Below are 22,480 nucleotides of genomic sequence, written 5' to 3'. Positions count from 1 at the left end.
TTATATCAACATTTTAGAAAAATGAAAAAAAAAATAAACAGCCATCTATATATTGGCCGTTAAAATAATGTTAATAAATAATAATATTTTATTATAAAGTACAAAATAGTTTTTTTTTATTGTCGTAAAAACTCGTTTACACAAACATTAAACACTAATACAAAATATAAAAATATAATTTAACTAATTAAAAAATATATATACAATATACATTAATAATACTTATAATATACATCGTTATTTATATTTTTTAAATTACATATCACTGCAGTCACTTGACATATCATCGCTTGTTTCGTCTTTGAATATACAAGAATACTCATCATCCATGAAGTCATCAACTATGTTATCTACTTCCCAGAATTTAGCTTCTTCATTAATTGTATAATCCTCTGCATTTCGCCAATCTTCCGATGTGACAGATTTAACACCTTCAAACATCAACTGTTTTACGTCATTCATTTTGAAAGTGGTATTTTTATTTCTTACATATCCTTTGACTATGGACCATGCTAGTTCAATTGGGTTTAATTCCGAGTGGTATGGTGGTATTCGCAAAACAATTTTATTTTCTGCCTTGGCTACTTCATCTACAACATATTTATCGTAAGCTGATTTATGTTTTCGTACTAGATCCAATAGCTCTGCTATAACAAACGAATCATCAACTTGAACATTTTTCTCTTGGAGCCACTTTATAATATTTTCTTTTTTCCACGATGAATCTGGAATTTGTTCTGTCTTCATGTTATGATAAGGAGCATTATCCATTATTATGACTGCATTATCGTTTAATAAAGGCAATATATTTTTAAACCATTCTAAAAATTTTTCACTGTTCATTTCTTTAAGGTAGTCATTGATATTGGTCTTAAATTCGAGACAATGTAAACCACCTTTAACAAATCCTTCTCGTGAACCAATATGTATAATAATAATATAATCTTTGTTTTTGTTAGCTGAGTTGCTTGCACTTGATAATTTTTTTTGTAATAAATCGCTATTTGATTTTATGGTATTTTCTACCCATAACTTTTGTGAAAAGTCATTACACCACGTTTCACCCAAATAATACAATGTTCGTCCTTCTTCTCGGAATTTTTTTATACTTCGTAAATACTTTCGACGCCATATAACTAAATCTTCTCCCTCAGATAAAACACTATTTCGTTTTCTTTTCGTATATACATAATTTAAATCTTTAAGAAGATTGTACATAGTTGTCCGTTTCAATTTAGGTAAACTGTCGTCTTTAGAGGCAGCATTTACGATTTTATCTAATGTTGGTGGGTCACGGTTTAGCCAAAATGAATGCACTTTTTGTCGAATGGCATTTTTATAAAAATCATTTATCACTTCGATAATTTTTGGTCTGACTCTCTTCATAATCGGAGAAGAAATGGGTTTATTTGTATTATATTCTGAAATAATTTTTTCAATACTATTTTTTCCTATTCCAGTTTCATTCATTAATTCTTTTATTAACTGCTTGTATAATATGTTAGGTTCATTTTCCTTCTTATTTTTATAAAGATTTATAACTAGTTTTTTTTTTTTACTTCGAATAACCTATATAAAATAAGAGAATATTATTTTACGTGCGAACAATAAATGTTATAAAAAAGTACAATATTTACAAATATACGTTTATAAATTGGTACACTCTCGATAATAAATATTAAAAATAGGATTAATTCTTACCTCGCCTCTTTTATTTTTTTTGACAGGTGTAACTTGTAATCCTTGATCACACATTTTAAAAATTATTTTAAAAAAAATATTTATAAAAATAAGATTTAAATAAAATACAGATCTAGTATCATTTACACAATAACTTGTCACTAAAAAAAAAAAAAACTGTCGAAAGTATCGAGAAAAATAAACGGCCAAATTTTAAAAAGATCAGTAATGTATATTGTTGAATGCGGAATGTTATGGTTTATCAAATACTCAAAAACAATACACAGTTTATTAACCGCAATCACTATCACTAATCACTATTACAATCACTATCTCTGCTAATTACATGAAGTATTTCGTTTTTTACTGCTTGGATCGCCACCATGTTACACGTTACAGTGTGACCATGTACGGGAATATTTCACTTTTTTACACTATGGGCCTTTCACTTCTTTTTTTATGTACCCACAGATATATAAAATATATATATATATATCTGTGGATCATAGAGTACTATAGTTACTTTATGCTGTGATTGTAGTGATGTACCTATCACGATTAAAGATATTTATTGCAGGAAGCACAAGTAAAATATTCGTGTATTTTCCCCCTAATTTTTTTACCATAACATTAATATTCCTTAAAAAATAAATGTTTCACGAAAAAAAGAAATAAATATTTAAAATATTATTTGATATAAACATAATTTAGTGCTTAAAAAAATATTTGCTTTAATTCTAAACGTCTTTCGATATTTGGTTTTAATATTTTAAACTCCTCATCAGTCCTCAATTACATCATTATAATTGATTGAAGTCACGAGGTCTTGTTCCGCAAAAATCATTAGCATACAATCGAATCTCTCTTAATTTATACAACTCAGTTTTATTTTTATAATATTTAATTTTGAAAATGACAGTTCCACGCTCGTAATCGAAATATATTCAAAAATGTGGTCATTGCTTTGATTACATTAGGAAAATTGTCACCATTTGTGTAATTTTGCAATCAATTAAGAACTATGAGTATTCGAAGTATTTGGTTGTTTTTCCTTTTTAAAAATATTCCAGAACTTTTATTAATCGTTATTTTATTTCATAATTATTTTGATAAAATATGGTTTGTTTAAATTTAATCATAGGTCCAACCAAACCCCAATGATATCTAAGGTTTCTTGACTGAATCTCACTTAAAAACTGAAATGCTGGTTTCTATAATATTGTCAATTTTACAAGATACTTTTCTTTTATTAACAGATGCAATTCCAGTGCTTTTGAAGTCACATATTTCCAAAAATGTCGGTGATTGACGATTATAGATAGGGTATTAAGAGGCACTGGTATTAAGGTTATTGAAAAAAAATTTCAGGGGACTGAAATTCTTGTCAATATATAGTACTATCGTAAACCTAAGTGCCTAACCTACCGCTGCTTATAGAATTAGCTAAAATTAATTGTAGTCCTATTTTAGAATTGTTTTTTACTTTGGACTTTTTAAACTTACATTCTTAAATAACAGCTGATAACAGCAAACCTGATAACCATTGATCCACCTTCCATAATTTCATGCTGATAACATATTAACATTGCTTATTACTCTATGATTTGCATAATGTATACATTGATAGTGAGTTAATTTTAATGTTCATAATATTATCGTCTTAACTTTTATTTGATCTTCATTCTTCCGACTTCTTTGCTGATATAAAATATTTTAATACCTAGGTAATTCTTGTGAGTTTTATTTCGAGGTTTTATAATTTTATATTTGTTCATTAGCCAATAAACTTATATAATTAATTATATTACACTCTAGTTGAAACGTTTTTTAAATTCTTAGAACGTTTGCTACCAATTATTTTGTGAAAAATGTCGGCCAAAATTGTTAAAAATATTTTGAAAAGGTAATGTATAAAAGTAAATTTTTAAGAAGTTTTTATATAACCTATTCAACTTGGCCAGAAATGTAATATCAATATTTTATATTGTTCACATCATTCATTTGGATAGTTCAGTGTTTTGCACTAAAAATGAGTTGTGTTCGCTTAATACAGTGTTATAAAATATTTCAATTTAATAATTCATTGTGGTTATTGGTTGCAAAGATAATTGTAGGATATGCATAGGACCTATGCAAAAGATGATAATTTGGAATTTTTATGATAAACATAGTTTTTTAATTTTTCCAGTGTACCATTCAGTCGCCTTTGTATGTCCCAAATTAGAACAAAAGCAACATTACCTACTCTGGCATATGAATATAAAGACTTGGAACCAATCATATCACGAGATATCATGGAAATTCACCACCAAAAACATCATAATACTTATGTAGTAAACTACAACAATACACTTGATAAATTACAGACTGCTGTAGCAAAAGGTTATGTATATTTCTACTACATGATTAAATTGGTAAATTATTGTAATATTTGTTCCTCTTATAGACGATACAGCGACAATCATAAGCTTGGCACCTGCACTTAAGTTCAATGGCGGTGGTCATATTAATCATTCTATTTTCTGGGATACACTTACACCTCATTCAACTAAACCTTCTGGTAAATTATTATAATTATTATTTTTATTTATTGAAGATATTTTAAATTATAAGACAATAAGTTTGTTCAGTTATCATCTCAAGCACATAAATTAAATTGTGTATAAGTACCTACAATTATAATACAACAATTAGTTAATTGTAGACTGACACACATTTTGCTATTTAGTAGGTTTTAGTCACTAAAACTGTTCATCAATAAATTATTGATAGTATTTTATTTAATTAATTAAATTACGTATATAGTATCATTTAAGCAAAGAATGAATTAATAATTATACTATGAATTGTCATTATAAAAAAAAGCAGATGATTTTTATAATTTTATTTTAAAATTTTAAAATTGTATAACAATAATTTTTTTTTACTTAGGTGCTTTATTAGCTTAGCAACTTAGCTATGCAACATTATGATAAAAGTGTTCAGGCAATAATAAGGTTATGGTGTTTTATTAATTTAAAGTTATAAACATTTGCATTTAATTACTTTTACAATAAATACTTTTAAATAATTTTAAAGTGATAATTTTATCTCAATTATAATTTTTGTTTATAAGTATTAGTATAGATATAATATATCAGTATATGTATGAATTGATTTGAATTTAAACCTAACTTACCAAATTATATTCAATATTTTTTTTTTTTTATATATATATTATTAGTTGGTTATCCACAGACTTAATATTAAAATTTTTTTAAATGTTGACTGTTTTTAATATTTATTATTATATTATTGATATTTCAGTTTCAGTTCTAACTTAAATTACAATTATAAAATTAAGTGTATTTTTAATATTGTACTTAACATACACATAACATTTCTGTCATAAAATAATTTCAACAGCTCAATTTTGAACTTATAATCTTTGGTTAAATCATATTTTAACTAAAAACATGTTCCCTTTTAATCTTTTTATACCTACCTTATTATTTAGTTTATATTTTATAATAATTGTAAATTATAAAAAGTATTTTTTTTTTTTTTAGATGATTTGGATAAGGCTTTAATCCAAAACTTTGGTTCATGTGATGAATTTAAGAAACAACTAGCTGCAGCTTCTATTGCAGTACAAGGTTCTGGATGGGGTTGGCTTGGGTTTAATCCTCAAACAAAGAAATTGACTGTAATAAGTTGTGCTAACCAAGATCCACTATTTTCAACTACTGGTTAGATTATATAATTATTAAGTACTGGTTTATTATTGTACGAAAATATCATTGATTTGTTATCGTCTATCAACATATTTTTAAACTTTAATTGTTCTTATTCATAAATAGTAGAATTGATGATTACAAATAGTTTTGATCTTAGTACTATTGTTACTTCTCCTATTATAAATACATTTTTTACACACAAATGTAAAATTGTACCTTTACAAAGAATAGTTATATTATTAATTATTTTAGAAAAAATGGCATTTGATTTAATGAAAACGTAAAAAACCAGGCCCAATGAAAAAAATTAATAATAATAAAATAATAAAAACAAGCAGTAAAAAAAAAAAAAAAAAATGAAACAGTATAATATATTTATTTAATGTTCTATCAGACATATTTTTGAAGGAGGGGGGGGGGGTAAAAAGTTGATTGCATTATTATATATTTATAAGTAAAAATATAGTCAAATTATAAAATGAATTCAAGCTTTTTATTTTTATTTTCTGTACCCAATAAAAGTACCTTAGTTTTTCTTTGAACCATAAAATCATTAGATGAGTTTTTGATGAATATTATATACCGTACATATTGAATATATTATGTAACATATGTGTAGTAAGACGATAAAAAACCAATGAGGTGAAAAATTACAAACCAGTACCCATTATAGTAATGTTTAAATAATCAAGTTAACTCATATTTTATTATTATTATTTTTTTTTTTTATGAACAGGATTGATTCCTTTGTTTGGAATTGATGTTTGGGAACATGCTTACTACTTACAATATAAAAATGTTCGTGCTGATTATGTCAACGCAATTTTTGAAGTTGTAAACTGGGATGCTGTGTCCAAACGTTTTGCTGAAGCTTCTGCTTGATTTTTCTCAATTTATATTAATTATTATTTCTACTTTATAGTTCTTATTGAGTATATATTTAAATTTAAACAATCAAATATGTACTTTTTATGTATTCCTGTAAACACTGTTTAGTTTCAATTAAAATATATTAATATTAATAAATTGTATTTTATTTTTATTTCATTTCTTATTAAAACAAATAAGAAATTTAATTTGTTGGTAAGTCATCTAAATCATATATTATCTCGAAGACTAGATTACTATATTTTGGATAATACAAATTGGTAAAATAAGAATAAGTTATATAAACCTATAATATAATGTACTGTGAATATTATAGAATATAGAGTAATGAATAATATCATTTTTCACAGATTTATTTATGCCTATACATTTTTTTCTATCCAATTTAAATATGATACAGCTATAAAAAAGTGTAAATAATGAGTAGGGTGCGGATTTGTATGTATTTACATATTTGTCGCAAATGATTCCTTTATAGAAATATGTTATAGGACTATCTGATTATTTTAAGCTATGGTTCATATCACATATTTTTACATATTTGATCTTAATTACACATTTTTACATAATTTACTTATATTACATATTTTTGTTAAATATTCAGCTATTTACAAAATTAGTACTTTATCGCCCATTTATATTATGTGTTTTTATCTTCTCCAGTCTGTATATGAGTGCTAATAATAATCGTGAGTTTCAACTCTCTATAGTCCACACCACGCGATAATAAAACTAAACTAACCTTGCGATACGCAAACTTCTTTTGAATTTAGTCTTACTGATTTAGGGTCTTTTAAATTTGATCCTATAACTTCTGTTGACGTAAAAAATATATTGTATCCTAATTGACGTCGATTTACTTTTGACAACCAAAAAAAGTATATGATTGTCAATTGTTTTGTTGACGATAAAGAACGTCATTACTGCAATGAATAATTACTTAATTTGAATATATTCATAATTAATGGTAATAAAATAATAATCTAATGTAGTGTTGTATAATTTATAATTACGTACCTATAAATTTATTTTATAATTTTTTTTTCTAGAATAAAAACATTTTTGTTTTTACATATTTTGTATTTTTAATTGCATTTTTGGATAAAAATAAATACATATATATGTATATATTTGGAATTTATAATACAGATAAATCCGCATCCTAATAATGAGTTATAAATAAGTATTGTATTATAATCTAATTTACAACTTTTTATTAAAATGTACTATCATTGGCATTTTCAATTTTTTTTTTCTAACACCAATAGGATAGCTATTGTAGTCTGTAGATAGGCACTATAAAATCCTCCTATCAGTCATTGTTGTGATATGTTTATCTATTAGCCTATCTTTTTCACAAATTATTCTATACCTACCTATTAAACTTATTAAATTCTAACAACAAATAAAGTAATACCTACACTACAAAATTGTAAAAAAAAAAAAGTAAAAATGTAAATTATTCAATTTTCAGAATTAAGATATTTTATATAACCTATATTTATAATAATTAACAGGTAATTTAAAATTAGTTATCTTAAACAATGACCTGTACTGGAAAAACTATAAAAAAATATCTTTCGTTGTCAACTCATTATCACCTAATAACTTATGTAAACACTTACCTCCATCGGGTTACTTAAATTGTTGAAAATTTTAATTTTTTCCTGATCCATGTTTTTTTTTCTTGCTCTGATACCCAAATTACATAAGCTGAAACACATTTTATCGTATCAGGCTTGGTTTTTCTGATTATTTTATGGTTTATATTAAAAGTATGAACAATTGAACACATTATATACAGTATAATTTAATCTAATTAAAATAAGGTTTTAATAAAACGTGTTTTATTATAAAAAAAAATTTTCAAGTAATGAAATAGATTTAAAAAAAAAACTGCGATTTGTATATGTTGTAGGGTGGTTTATATGCAATTATTGTTGTGAGAAACTTAAGAAATACGAAAATCGGTTTGATGAAAACCTGATGTACTAAAGTATAAAATTATTTTATTAAAAATATATAAAGGTACCTAAGCATTAATAAAATGAAAAAGGCTGCATGATTTTATGTCTACGTATATGAAGCAAACTTATTTGATATTTCAGAACATTTTCAAAAAAAGACTTATAATTTTGGTTTTTTGATAGGTACCTAGCTAATACCTATTAATCTTCACATATATTTAAATAATATTTAAACTTACCATTAAGAGTCATTTAAAAAGTAAAAAGGTTGGACATTTTTTTAAACTGTCTAATAAAACACTTCCAACGTGTACTGTTAGAATAATTTTATGATGTAAGTTGTAAGTTCCATATATATCCATTGAACATTAATATCTATTTTTAAATTGATTTTATTTTAATCACCTCCATTATAACAAACTAATTTAACGAAAGTTCAGCTAGATAATACACTGACAAACTGAGTTTGTAATCTACGTCCTTCGTCAAGGCTATCGACAAGATATACTATGTAATATACTAATATGTTATATGTATATTGTATAATCTACATGACTACATATTATGTATATGAGAGATCTAGTTTCAAAGTACACAATATCTAATGTTTACTAAATTTTAGGAAAGCCAAAAAAAAAAAAAAACGAAAACTTATCAATCAAATACGGGATTTCACCGAACTGATTTTTTAAACTTAGTTAGATACTAATGGATTTGTGTGGTTAATTGATAATTGGCGTAGAACTTTTTGTAAAGGTTTTTAGCTATAATAGAAATTATTTTAATTCCTAGGTCTGGCAGATGTTATTTGACGAAGAGAGATTGACTGGAAGGCCTCATCCGTATACGTATTTAGGAAGGCTTGGCGCGATAAGCATTATACATAGTGTACAATGTAATATTTTAATATATCTACTTATATTTATCGATGATGTTCGAGAATATCACAATAATAATAATAATAATAATAATAAATATTTGAAATTCAATTAAACCATTGCGCTATAAAAAAAAAAAATAATGCAGTAGGTACATTGTACTTATAATATAAATAGAATAATATTTTTAAAAGGAGATTGTACGTTTTCAAACTAAATCTTATCTTTAAGCTAAAAAATACACGAGAGCAGCGGTTCCCAAACTTTTTTTCCGCAGTGCCTTTTTTTGGACCCAATTTAGGCATGGTGCCCTGCTGTGAATAACACGAAAGACAGAACAAAAAAAATACTCATTGATAATCAATTTTACGTAGACCGCGGTGCCCTTAGACAGTGCTCGCGGTGACCCTAGAGCACTGCGGCGCACAGTTTGGAAACCGCTGCACTAGAGTTTGATCCATTTTATTCGACAGTAGTAAGTTATTGGAATTCAGCGCTAAAAACTGCATATGAAACGACATCTATCCATTCTTCATAAACATTTGGAGATTGTACACTTTAAAACTAGATTTCTCATGTTTACACATCTATTTTACTATTGAATAATAAAATAATTTATATTTTCGGATTTTTTGTTCAAAAGTTTAATATCACTATGATGCTGGACAGTGGGTATAATGTACTATAGGCCATAGCTTACCCGTCAATTTCCAAAATCTATAATTTATTCTAGTCATATTAGGTACCTATAACATAGAAAAATTTAATTTTAATTTAAATCTTTTAAAATCACAACAATTATTGATAGTACCGTAACTATATAATATTAATAATTACTGCAGATGACAGTTTTAAGCCTTAGAAGATATTATTCTCCAACTCTCTGAGACCATGGTTCTAAGTGATCACACGCGATATTATATCAAATATAATAATTTTAAATCAAGTATTAAAAACTTGACGAGAAAATATTTTTAAACTCTCTCTCTCCCTCTTTCTAAAAAAACACCAATAGCGTCAATTTGCTGGGTTCGGTCTTCTGTATACACCTATTGACTGTTGTGGTTTTAAGTTTTCTTTTTAATTTTCCAATCCTTGCACCGATTGCCTAAGGGAGGGGATAAGTACAGTATCATATTCGTTGCATGTTTTGAGTAATGCAATTTGTTTTTTTTAATCTAGCTTTTGGATAATAGTATAGTATAGTACAGATTTATGGCTGTATACCAATATAAAATATTTTATTTGTATCTTTTAAAGTCGCGTATGTGCAGGAAAAAATCTTTTCCTGGTAGTCAAACGCAGTACATTATTCTGTTTTTACGAGAAAATATTTGTTTGCATGTATATGTTGAACTAAATGCAGTTGCCATTTCCATCATAATTTCTCTTAAAGCAGAAAAATATTCATTCGGAAGTTTTGAATACAATTCTAAAAGATGATTTTATTTTATTTTTTGTAATTCATTACAATAATATGAATTTATTTTCAACTTGATAAATTCAAGTTGAAGAGAAGTATGGATATCGTTTTCATCAATATTAAATGGATTTTTTAGTAAGTTCAATGATTTTTTGTGTATTAGTAATATCTGAACATTTAAATGAAAAATCGTTTTTTAGCTATTTTAATATTTTGAAAAATTTATTTATTGGACACATACTCAATGTCTTAGTTTTATTTTTAAATTTCGGCAGTTTTCAAAATGATTCAAGTGATTATAGTAAATCTGATTGACAAATAAATTTAATTCAATAAATTGAAAAATTGTTAGTCACAATTTTTGTTTATAAGCATTTTAAGTTTAAATATTTACGGAATTTTAGAAATTTTAAAGTTGAAAATTCATAAAATTGAAACACAAACATATGGTTACACATTTTAAGAAAAATAACTGTTACAGAATATAAAATTATAAAATTAAAAGTATATACGCGTATTACGTATGGGTAATACGTACCCATATTTTACCCAACTGGGTATACAGAAAAAAGTTAAATTTACTGAGTAAAAAGGTGTATTATATGAAAAAAAATAAATACCTTTATAATAAATCATTGAAATGAAAACTTTAATAATTATAAATTATAATTATTTAAACGATTACCGGCTGTAAATGCAAATAATAGACTTAATAAACAATTATAATAATTAATGGTAATTTACATTATACTACGCACACGAATTAAATATATTACATGCAACCTATGACGCTACATAAAGATATATGTTTATATTTTATAAGTCCAAACTTAGGTATACGTTGTTTAGTTTGTGGCACTGGCACTGGCACATAATGGGCAATACAAAAGAATTTGTCGACTTTCAAATTAATAAATTTATTTTTAATGACGTACAACAGTGAGCATATAGTAATTACAAATGCATATATAGGTATTTAATTTTACCTTAAATATACGAAAAATGAATGCCTTCTCACATTATATTATAGTGGTTGCGAATATTATACACATATACCTATGTGGTAGATTTTGTGGTGGTGCAGCGTCGGCCAAACGAATGTCGAGTAATTTTGTTCGTAAAATGATTGAGAATATCCCAAGGGCACCATTAACAAAATTAAGAAGAGATGTTCGGTTGAAAACCTATAGCCGACCATACTATGTTTAGGTATATATGTACTTATAATGCACGTCATAGTTCATCGATCATTATTATTATTCTTTAACATTATTATATACACGCGTACGCGCGCTATATCGTATGGACCACACATAGTTGTGGTTTGGTGCACAATGCGCATAACCACACGTCCACAAAGGTCCGCGCTTATACGTCAATATAAAAGTTTGTTAGATAAAATACTTCAATAAAGTATAATATAGATGATATTATTATGTGTACGTTTTTAAAACTTTACACAACTGTCCATTATAGAAAAGGTTGGAAAAAGTGTTCGGATTTCGAATGTATCTGCTCATCTTGATCGATAATACTTTATATGTTTATTCGAAAAATGTTTTAGTAAGAAAAACTATCCTCAATGATCAAACAATACATTTTAAAAGTTATTTGCAACCGTACGATATTGTAAAAGTATAATATTGTTTAATCGTGTTTTCGAGTATAAATTATGTAGCACCAATGTAAGTATTATAACTTATAATTAGGGTTCGGTTTTGAAGGCAATATAATCAATAAAAAAAGCATTTAGTTTATATAAAAAAGCAATTACAAAATTTACTAAAATATTAAATAGATTTCAGTTGATTTAACTAGTTTGTTTTAATAAAAAATCACTACCACGTACTTATGTAAACTGTCTCCAGTAAAACGTTTACGTTTAGGTCAAACAAGTTAAATGAATAATATTCGGGAACAATGTTTGAATTGAACGACCCGCTTTCTTCGTACAATAAGCCGCGTCAGATATTAAAAGTAAAGTAGTGTCGTATTTCACATTATTTGGCCACAATATATGCATTGCTTTGTCAAATAACTGTGTAATTATACTAATATTTACTTTATCTAAATAGTTTGTGTGAAGAAGATACAAATTTCCAGGGCATACGTATGTCGTGTATAAAGCTATCAGATCAATTGAAAATTAAACACAAAAATGGCAAAACGAAAATATACCTGTCCACTTAGATATTAAATAAAACATATTTTTACCTATCTAAACATTTTTTTTTATAATTATTATTAAAAAAAATGCTTTTACCTTCAAATATGGACCTTACTTATAACATAATTATTTTTAACATTGATATTTTTGTAATAATTTATTTCATTATTTTGGTAAAATTGACAATTATTATATATCATACATATACTCAGTAATTTACTGATTTTAATGTTGTTCGTTTGCTAACAAGTGAAATTATTATATTTTTCGCCTACACAGTACAAGTTTATTTTCTTAAACATTTGATTTCTGATATTAAAGAGCAGTTGACAGATCAAATAAATTGGTTGGGTTTGATTTTGAATCGGTTTAAAAATATAAATTAACTGTTTAACATAAATATGTAAAGGACAAGAACATTTTAAAGTTTGAGCGATCATCTACCATCTGCTGCAACTGTAGAGCAGGAGGAGGTCATTCTATACCGAACTCAAAGCCCAAAGGTATTGGAGCCGGTATGTTTTAGTACAAAATCTATCATATCACGATAACCACGATTTAAAAACTCTATTTTCATAAACTGTATAATAAATATTTGCACATCATAATTTTTTGAGTATTTTGGAGTATATTTTTCTGGTGAAATTTCAAATTAATTGATAAATCAGAGTTTAATGCAACTGGAATTAAATATTTCAAATAATAATAAAAAAAAAAATAAAAATTTTCGTTTATCAAATTTTAAAAATAATTCTATCGTTTTTTTTTTTAAAATAATTTGTGATCATTAATATGGCTTGGTTTTATTTTTCGGCATACGGCTTATTGTATATTTGTATGATTGCCTCGTCACTTAACTATTATTTTGCGCTCAAAAATATAAAGAACCAGCCCTGATAGCCTAAAATAAAAGTTCTATACCTCACGTAGTCACGTCCATTAGCGTTGGTTAAAAATTATTCACAAACACTAGATAAACGTATGGCACATATTTTATGAAGATTTAAATGTTATTATTACACTTAAAAAATGTTTGTATTTAATATATTATACATTATTGTATGCACATTTCTATTGACTGTTAACAGAAAATGATGGCAGCGCACGTATAAATAAATTATAAAACAAAAACTAATACGTTTAACATAAAATGAGAAACAACAACAAAGATGGCAATACTATTATATCATCATTATATCGTTCATCTCTGGTCGGTATACCGATTACATCCGTATGGGTTCTTGTCTTGGGCTTTGTACTCGTTCGCGATGCTGTACAGGAACTGTACCAGATGGTTGTGCGTGTATCTTTTCCTCGTGGCACAGTGCCAGTGGTCGTCACTCGTGTCGCCCTTTATCAAGTCCATCCGGTCGCACACCGCCCATACGGCGTCCGCGTCTTCGTGGTTCCGGCTCAGCCTCTCGAACCCGTTGACCAGGTTCTCGATGTCGCGAAACACTAACTTGTAGGTGCCCCGGGACGTGCGCGTAAATATCATGTCGTAGAAGTCCGTGTTCACGTCTCACCACTTGTTCATCAGCTTCTTGCACGCTTTGAGAATGTTGTTGTTGACGCAGAACGTTGACGAACGTGTTGTGCCAGTCGTCGGCGTGCAACTCCACCTGTTTAGTCTGCTCGTTGCCCAGGTGCATCTCGCCGCTATAAATGGCGCTCTGCGAGGTCATGCGCATGTTGAACTTTTCGTCGTCCGCACACCGGTGGTTGAATTCGGCCGGGAAAAAGCCCGACCCGCTACCGCCCGAGTAACCGTCTGCCCGGAAGTAGAACCCGCAGCCGTTGAGCTTCACGTCGCCATTGTGTATCCACATGCGGATCTTGATTTATCCGATTCCCGTTTTCTGCGCAGATCGGCCAGGTAACTGTCCACCACCGGGCATAATAATACCATGGCGGCCTTGGCAATGGCTATCGAGTCCTGGGACGCTGTGGGCTCCGGGACGGCCGCCACCATCACGAACAGCGCCGTGATCAAAGCGCGCATCGTCACGGCAGTAAAACGGAGCATTTCTACGCGCGCGAGTGTACGAGCTTTCAAGCGTACAAGTAGGTTGGATGATGATGAATTGAAAAAAAAATTGAATTCGCTTGATGCGAATCGACCGACGTCCGAAACCGGTGTGTACTTACTCGTACTGTTTTATGCAAAAAGATGTTGTTCATTCTCACTATGCGAATATTGATTATTGCTATTGCGCGGTATTATACCACGTGGTTGATTAAGTTGCTACGTAAATATATAGAATTGTTTTTGTTTTTTTTTCAAAATAAATATTATCTTATCAGCGAATATTTAATGGTGCCACGCATGTGTGTATAGTTTAAGTATCAAAAAAAAAAAATAATAATAATAATAATAATAATAATAATTTGCGCACTGGAAAAAAATAATTTTGATTAAATTCTAATTCATGAAATTTGTAATTATAATTGAGGATAACATTTTCAAGTACCTACTTAGCTTTTTTAAACGATTTAAGAAGTTTTCTTTCCGGAATATCTACCAAATTATTTTTTTTTTTAAATAAAAAGCAGATTTTTTACTTGTAAATTATTAATTAGATGACTTTTTTGAAAATATTAATACACCTATCTTTTATCAAATTTCGAACTTATAGTTTTTGAGTTATTTAACTTTGTGCACTTAGGATAATAGGTTTGGAAAGTATTCTGATTAATTTACAATTATAATTATTAATATCAGTACACCTAATTTTTAAATTATTTTATTATATTATATGTTTTAAGATCTATTTTTGTATAGTATACAGTATAAACATTTTAATAACTATTTGTTTAAATTTAGATTTAGATTTTGGATACAACAACATTTTCAAAAAAAGTCATAAAAAAATATTTGTTTTTATCTTAAAAACTATGGACCAACTAAAGACACGTTAAATGATATAAAATTTAAATATTTTAAATGTATATTTACAAATTCACTATAAAAAAAATGGGGGTGAGCAATGAGCATGCTTGATAAATCACTCTGTATATAATATAATATTAATATATTATACGAGTCACGAGAGACCCTAACACGTATATTCCATCCGATTTCTGGTTTAACTGATTTGCATACTATCTCTATACACAGGGCAATAGCACGCACAATGTTTTGCAGGTTTGACTAATTTTCGTGTGTGTATGTAAGTATTTAACCACGGCATACGACATTTTAGAAAATCTTAAAGTTTTACATGTCTCTACAGTAACCAACAACCGAATATTATAAAAACATGCACAAAACAGACATTTCTCTTGTACGTCACTACGTCAGTGTTGTGCTTTAATTTGTTTTTCATAATTTTCATAGGCATGATATACATAGCGGGCATTATAGAAAACTAGATAATCTCCCTGGCACCGCTTATGCATCGACACTAATACATACTATGGTGCATTTTAATACTTTATTATATATCGGTACATAAATAGCTTTGTACATACATTTTAAATCACATATTTGTTTTTTCATTTTTTTTGTTTTCAATTAATGTTTTATAATATTTTTGATTCGAGATCAAAAAGCTTGGAAATTTATTACAAATAAGGTTCATTATAAATTGTTTTTGTAGAACTTAAAAAATATAAAATATAATTGTCAAAATGACTTTGTGAGTGTTTAATGAAATTAAATATTTAAACAAAAAATGACAAAACTGTTATTTGTTGTAATTCATAAAATATTAATCACGGGAATTTTAAATTTTCAGTTATGATTTATTTTATAATTTTCTATGCAAAATGAAATGAAATTTGGTAACTAATTTTAATTTCCTCCTTAAAATGAGTTCAACTTTCTGAATTTATAAAATACTTAAAATAATATAATTATATAAATATAGCTTAATACAATTATATACAAATTGTCCTTAGAAATTGATTAATTATTTTTTGTATAATTAACATAATAAAACATGAGTTTAAATAGGAAATAGCTTAAAATTGTATAAATTAAAATATTTGTGGCTCTTTAATACTCTTTTTTAATGAAATATAGTTTTCAATAATTATCTATCAAACGTATTAATTAGACAAAAATTATCGATGATTTAGGCTTTTTAAAATTTTTTTATTGTAATGAAGTATGATTATTATTTTACTACCTATATATTTAAATTTCAAGCCACTTAATAAAGTTATAATTATAAAAATAAACACATGATTGAATATTTTAATTTTACTACATTTTTAAAAGCTTATACAAATAATTTGTAATTTTTATTGGATAAAGTTACCTTTTAAATGATCGAATTTAATCAAAAAAGTATTATATTTATAGGAAAATGATTGTAAAAAAAATTAATACAATTTTAATTTACTCATAAAGCTATCATTATGTAGTCTATATACGACATGTGATATTAAATAGATGGTATAAGAACCATGGATAAATTAAAAGGTGATGACTGCAAGTTTTAAAAAAACACAGGGCTTACATTTTGGAGGGAAGGTGTTGAAGTGAATCTGCAGTTCACTTGAAGTTTTTTGTGAATGTGATACTCCCCTATAGTGGGAGGGATGAGGGATGGTTTCCTTGACACAGCGTAAAGGTAGGTGGAACGTTAATTGCCTTGTTACATGTGGACGGTCGGTGATCTTTGTCACAGCGGACGCAACGTGTAGTGTAGTTACAATAACTAGTCAATAAGTGCAGGTGTAACCGTAATTTGGCAGTTTTGACACTGTATTGTAGATCATAACGATTGTGGCCTTTTCAATTTTATTTTTGGTGTGAAAGATAGTAGTGATATCAAATATCGTTTTCCAGTTTTACGAAGAAGAGGGGAAGGTCTATTTTTATTTACTGTTGCAGTAGGTACGTACGTTCACCGCTTGGTATATTGAAAGGTTGAAGTTTTCTAGAGCTGATGATATTTCATCACAAGAAATAATGTATTATAACTCTGAAAGTTTTTTCATTTTGAAGTTGATTGGTGTGAAATTTTGCGTTGGATTGGGAGTTAAGTAATCTAATTTATTTGACGGTAGTTGTTGGAGGCGTTAGCTTGCACTTTGACGTATTTTTGAGAACTTTTAGAGAAGAATCCATTTTATCCGACGAGATCAAAAAGTATTTTACATAGGTAGGTTGTAGTCGAGATTATGATTTAGGATAAAAATTGAAAATATTTTGATTTTTTCCAAATTGTTGTTTTACGCGATCGTTTGCATAGGCTCAGTGATGATGCAATTGTTCTTTGCACTATTTTCAAAATTTTCTGTGTTATTAAAATCGAAAGAGCTTAATTATTAAAGTAAATAATAGTGATTTAGTGATGACAATATTTACAGGGAATGTTCCGATGGTGTCGAGGAGAACGAAAGTTATCTTCGTCATTTGTTTTAATATTTCGAGTTATATTATTTTTAACGGTGCGACTGTTTTTTTGACATAATTGAATGTGGTGGCGTATGAATATGACTATGGAACGAGTCGGTTGTATTGTTATCTTTATTAGTAACAGTGAGAGTGAACGGAAGATAAGGTAATTATACTCCGATCTGCTAATCAGCGATAAGCGCGCCGCGTTGGGTGTGTTGTTATGTAGCTAAGGCAGTGGACTTTTATAGTACTATGTAGTTTTACTTACCAATTTTTTGATATTTTGGTATTTCAATAATAACCGCTTAAAGAAAGTTTGGTCTCGTAGAGTTGTATATAGTACATACGCGTTTAGTTTATATTTAATTTAATATTTTTATATTCGTTTCGGCCGGACAAAGTGAGTATGAAAAGCGAAAAAAATAATGAATGATAACGGAGTGGCGATTAAACGTATACCTACATAATACAGATGACTGTTCGTCAGAAAGTGATAATAAAGATCATAATATTTTGATTTAAAAATAACATTAAAACATAAAAAATGTATAAATCAATAAAATATTGGCTATTATAAAATAGATAGATAACTACTCTAAATATTTATATTTCTTAGAGTGATATTTATTTTATTCAATAGTGCATAAAAATAAAAATAAAAATAAAATTATTTTTTTTAGACCAAAAATTTTGATTTGTAATTAGTTGAAAAATTAGGTAGAAAATGAATATGTATACCAATAAAAGTGTACTAATTGATAACTGGTATGAAGATAAGTACGGTACATTTCCATCAAAGAATGAAGGTAATAGGGAATCGACTTACCAAAAAGATTATCGCGAGCGCGTTTTGCCCATCCGAGATAACAAGGTTATGCGAAATATAAGAGAAAGAGCATTGGTAATTATTGCAAAGTATATGTTATAGGATATTATAACATATTTCACTCGTAAATTGCGATTAAAAAATTGAAAATATTTACTAACCAAATACACTATGCATAATTGGTGTATTATTATACGTTTAGGGGTTGCCAATTAAATTGTTTCGTGAGCATGGTATTCATAACGTCTACAATAAAAACATGAGTTCCTTGTACGATTTAAATTGCATGGCTGCTTACAATCCACCATGCTACAGACGTTACAATTCACGGTCCGGACTCTGGGAACCTGAACAAAATTTCACAGTTAATTATGGACCAGGACGATGTGAATTGTTGAAAAAAAAACAGATAATTTGGAACACTGTTACAAAAGAGTTTATACCGAGTACTGAATACCAATGTAGTTATACAATAAGATAAATGAAAATTATAATTAGGAAGCATAATCGTATTTAAAAAAAAATACAGAATTTTATATTAATTTTAGATTTAAATAATATGTATTTAAATATTAAGTATATTAGTGTAATATTATATTATTATGGTTATAAAAAAAAATGTTGGTAAGGATTATGGAGATATTTTAGATAAAGTAAGGAATAAGAAAATAATAAATACTTATGTTATATTTATAATATACTACATTTGCAAATCTTAAAATCCTTTTAATAATATATTAAAATAGGTACTCTACTCATAATTATAGATCATAAATTCATAACTCATAAATTTCAAAATCAAGTTATTTAACTTGTGTACAAGTAAAAAAAAACTAGCAAGTTGGTCAATGTAATGAATGTATTAAATTCAAATTCAATATTAAAGCATTGTAGACGAAAAATGAAAAATGATTCTGTATTGAGACTTCTATTATAATTTATTTTATTAAACATTTATATTGCTACTAAAGTAATTTATATTGCATACTAACTACCATTAATATGGTGGATTAGCCGAGTTAGTTTTTGCTCAAAGTATTGCATCTACTAAATTATTAATTATTATAATCAAATATAATAAAAAACCACAAGGTTAGTTATCATTTATATATATATATAAATAAATATATATCTTATCATCAAGTTAGCACCGGCACATTATGCTAAGACTATATAACTGGCATAAAAAAAATGATAAATTTAAATAGAAAAGATAATTTTTTTACGGATTATAAGTAATTTTATATACTCTAAATGGAAGTAATCGTTAGTGTCATAGACCTAATGAAGCAGATAAGCACTATCAAAACAAGCCACTTTGTTTAAATTGGCATAGTTTTTTAGGAGTCAGCGCACCAGTGCTGGTGCTAATTTTTGAATCCTCTTCCGGAGATAACAGGGTTCCTAGCGAATATAAAAATGTCCTAGGATAATCTAAGAAATTATTAACAAATTTCTGATATCAGTTAACATAGCCTAGTTGCTAGTGTCAACTTAATGGACATAAATAGATATGCTTCATAATATCCAATTTCGGTTTATAATTTTAACATAAAATTCTATATACATATATAAAGATTCTTCTTATATATATTTTAGATTTATTGGTTTTAATGAGAAATAATAAGGAATTGTTGTATTCAATTTTCAAACATTAACTATACAAATTGAACATTTTATACACTTATTATTATTATTATTATTAGTAGTAGTAGTATTAAAGAATATTTGGGGAATAACATCAAAGTTTTTACTTCAAACTGTTATGGAAAAATTATTGCAGATTAAACTGAACTTTTTTTTTTTTTTAATTTTAGCGTGAAAAACTTATGAGAAACATTTTTTATATTTTAAAAATTTTGGACTGAGTATTAGTTTTGTTGTTATTAGTCATACAAAAAAACTAAAAAAAGATAATAGAAAATTTCAAATGTACTTAAAAAATGTATAAAATATTTTGAAATTTATATAGACATATAGTATTATTTTATTCTTTTTTTAAATACAAAATATTTAAAAAAAAAAAAAAACGATGTAGTGTTATTTTTATACAAACCCAATTTCAGTACAGTTACAAATATAAATTTACTAAATATATAATACGCAATGGACATGTTAAGCTAGTGAATTTGAATAATAAAATATTTATCAATAATTTTATTTTTCCACCTGAGAACATAGTTATCGAGTTGTTGACATATATTTCAAAGGAGGTACTCTCAAACACCCTTATCGTTGTTTTAAGAGTTTTTTGCATCTCTCATATTTTCCGTTATGCTTTCTACGGAACAATTCTTGGTGTTATAAAATAACTAGTTTAGTTTACTACTGAAAAGTACCGGTAAGTTTTAATAAAGAATGTGTTATGTCTTATTTTTACTCGATTTACTTAAGATATACAGTATTTAAATAAAAAAGTTTCCCGACGGTTATTATTATAGCAAATGCCACACACACATTTTTTGAGAGCCAATCAACTGCGGTAACCAATTATAAAAGGGGTGCTGCACGTATATAGTTTCACCTATATTTTATGAAATTATGGTTATTACTTAGTTATTAGTTTATTACTCTTCAGCAGGGAATATATATAGATATACATTTATAGCATAAAAACATGGGTATATTATTAGGTATAGTTATATTTTCTAAAATATCGCTAATATACAACACAAATTTCAGAATATGCACGAAAAACGATAAAAACAAAAATATTTTTTTTATATAATATAAAGAAATACACGAGCAGTCAGGGTAAAACAAAAATTATAATAATGCCAAAAAGTCGGAAAATAGAATAAACTGTTGAAAAGTGAAAAGCAAAAAACTGTTCAAAATCATAATAATAAAAATTTCCCTTAATTCCCTCTCTATTCTTGTTATCTTTAATTGTAATCTTATTAGTATTATGGGTAGGTGGCATTTATTGGTGACAAAATAAAAACTCTTCACTTCTTTTACAGACAATCAAGCATCATTACTATTATTATTTATTAATTCTTGAACAATATTGTGTGTTAATTATATATTATAATGAATATAAATATCCATAATTCACTTATAATGCCATACAAAATAATTTTTAAAATCGACAAAGTGAGATCTTAATAAAATAATAGATCATTTCAAGTAACCTATATTAAAACAATAGGAAATTAGCGTGATGATTGATATTGAAATTGTGTGCAGACGCTTTGCACCATGAATCAGATTTTTTGCATGCTTTTGATTGTTTAAGTGGCATATATTATGTTTAATTATTTCCAATACACAAGTATATACACTTACACGAAGAAAGGTATATAAGTGGGTAACCATTCTGCTGTACATTACTTATCAAATGAGTCATTCCTATGGATGTATTAAAATTGAATTCAATGATATATCATCGTATACAATAAGCGATTCAGAGCGAAAAAGGTCTTTCAGTCTATATCATTAAGTATATTATTTTGTAATACGCTTTTTAAGCGTCTAAAAAAGATTCTAGTTAAAATAAATCGAAAATGTCATTGAGTATTATAGAATTCATAACAATATAATATACGTTAAAGTTTTAAATTCCCCCAATAATGTTTTCAAATT

At 27.0% G+C, this 22,480-nt stretch overlaps 3 protein-coding genes across 3 annotated transcripts; 2 read left to right on the top strand and 1 right to left on the bottom strand.

Moving 5' to 3' along the window:
- Nucleotides 1-169: 169 nt before the first annotated feature.
- On the bottom strand, nt 170-1,986 carry LOC113549641. The gene is made up of 2 exons (XM_026951035.1): nt 1,702-1,986; nt 170-1,569 (listed from the first exon to the last, which is right to left on the bottom strand). The coding sequence occupies exons 1-2, from the start codon at nt 1,753-1,755 to the stop codon at nt 256-258; spliced, it is 1,368 nt and encodes a 455-aa protein (XP_026806836.1). The 5' UTR covers nt 1,756-1,986; the 3' UTR covers nt 170-255.
- Nucleotides 1,987-3,420: 1,434 nt separating this feature from the next.
- Nucleotides 3,421-6,427, top strand: LOC113549642 (superoxide dismutase [Mn], mitochondrial). The gene is made up of 5 exons (XM_026951036.1): nt 3,421-3,583; nt 3,869-4,062; nt 4,127-4,240; nt 5,229-5,408; nt 6,133-6,427. Exons 1-5 carry the CDS (start codon nt 3,549-3,551, stop codon nt 6,276-6,278), a joined length of 669 nt encoding a protein of 222 aa, XP_026806837.1. The 5' UTR covers nt 3,421-3,548; the 3' UTR covers nt 6,279-6,427.
- A 12,366-nt stretch (nt 6,428-18,793) lies between these two features.
- Nucleotides 18,794-19,376, top strand: LOC113550290. Its single transcript, XM_026952013.1, has 2 exons — nt 18,794-18,970; nt 19,098-19,376. Exons 1-2 carry the CDS (start codon nt 18,794-18,796, stop codon nt 19,374-19,376), a joined length of 456 nt encoding a protein of 151 aa, XP_026807814.1.
- Nucleotides 19,377-22,480: the final 3,104 nt, after the last annotated feature.

This window comes from Rhopalosiphum maidis, chromosome 1 (genome assembly GCF_003676215.2).
Source record: "Rhopalosiphum maidis isolate BTI-1 chromosome 1, ASM367621v3, whole genome shotgun sequence".
In the NCBI taxonomy this organism is placed as follows: domain Eukaryota; kingdom Metazoa; phylum Arthropoda; class Insecta; order Hemiptera; family Aphididae; genus Rhopalosiphum; species Rhopalosiphum maidis.
The sequence above is the reverse complement of the archived record's forward strand: the minus strand, read 5'-3'. Positions and strand labels throughout refer to the sequence as shown.

Bases quoted from the DNA above. Each gene is read 5' to 3' on its own strand.
- LOC113549642 (XM_026951036.1), top strand. From the start codon at position 3,549: ATGTCGGCCAAAATTGTTAAAAATATTTTGAAAAG. The intron at 4,063-4,126 runs GTTATGTATATT...TTCCTCTTATAG, and splicing joins ACAGACTGCTGTAGCAAAAG to ACGATACAGCGACAATCATA. The intron at 5,409-6,132 runs GTTAGATTATAT...TTTTATGAACAG, and splicing joins TCCACTATTTTCAACTACTG to GATTGATTCCTTTGTTTGGA.
- LOC113550290 (XM_026952013.1), top strand. From the start codon at position 18,794: ATGAATATGTATACCAATAAAAGTGTACTAATTGATAACTGGTATGAA. The intron at 18,971-19,097 runs GTAATTATTGCA...TTATACGTTTAG, and splicing joins ATATAAGAGAAAGAGCATTG to GGGTTGCCAATTAAATTGTT.
- LOC113549641 (XM_026951035.1), bottom strand. From the start codon at position 1,755: ATGTGTGATCAAGGATTACAAGTTACACCTGTCAAAAAAAATAAAAGA. The intron at 1,570-1,701 runs GTAAGAATTAAT...TATTTTATATAG, and splicing joins AAAAAAATAAAAGAGGCGAG to GTTATTCGAAGTAAAAAAAA.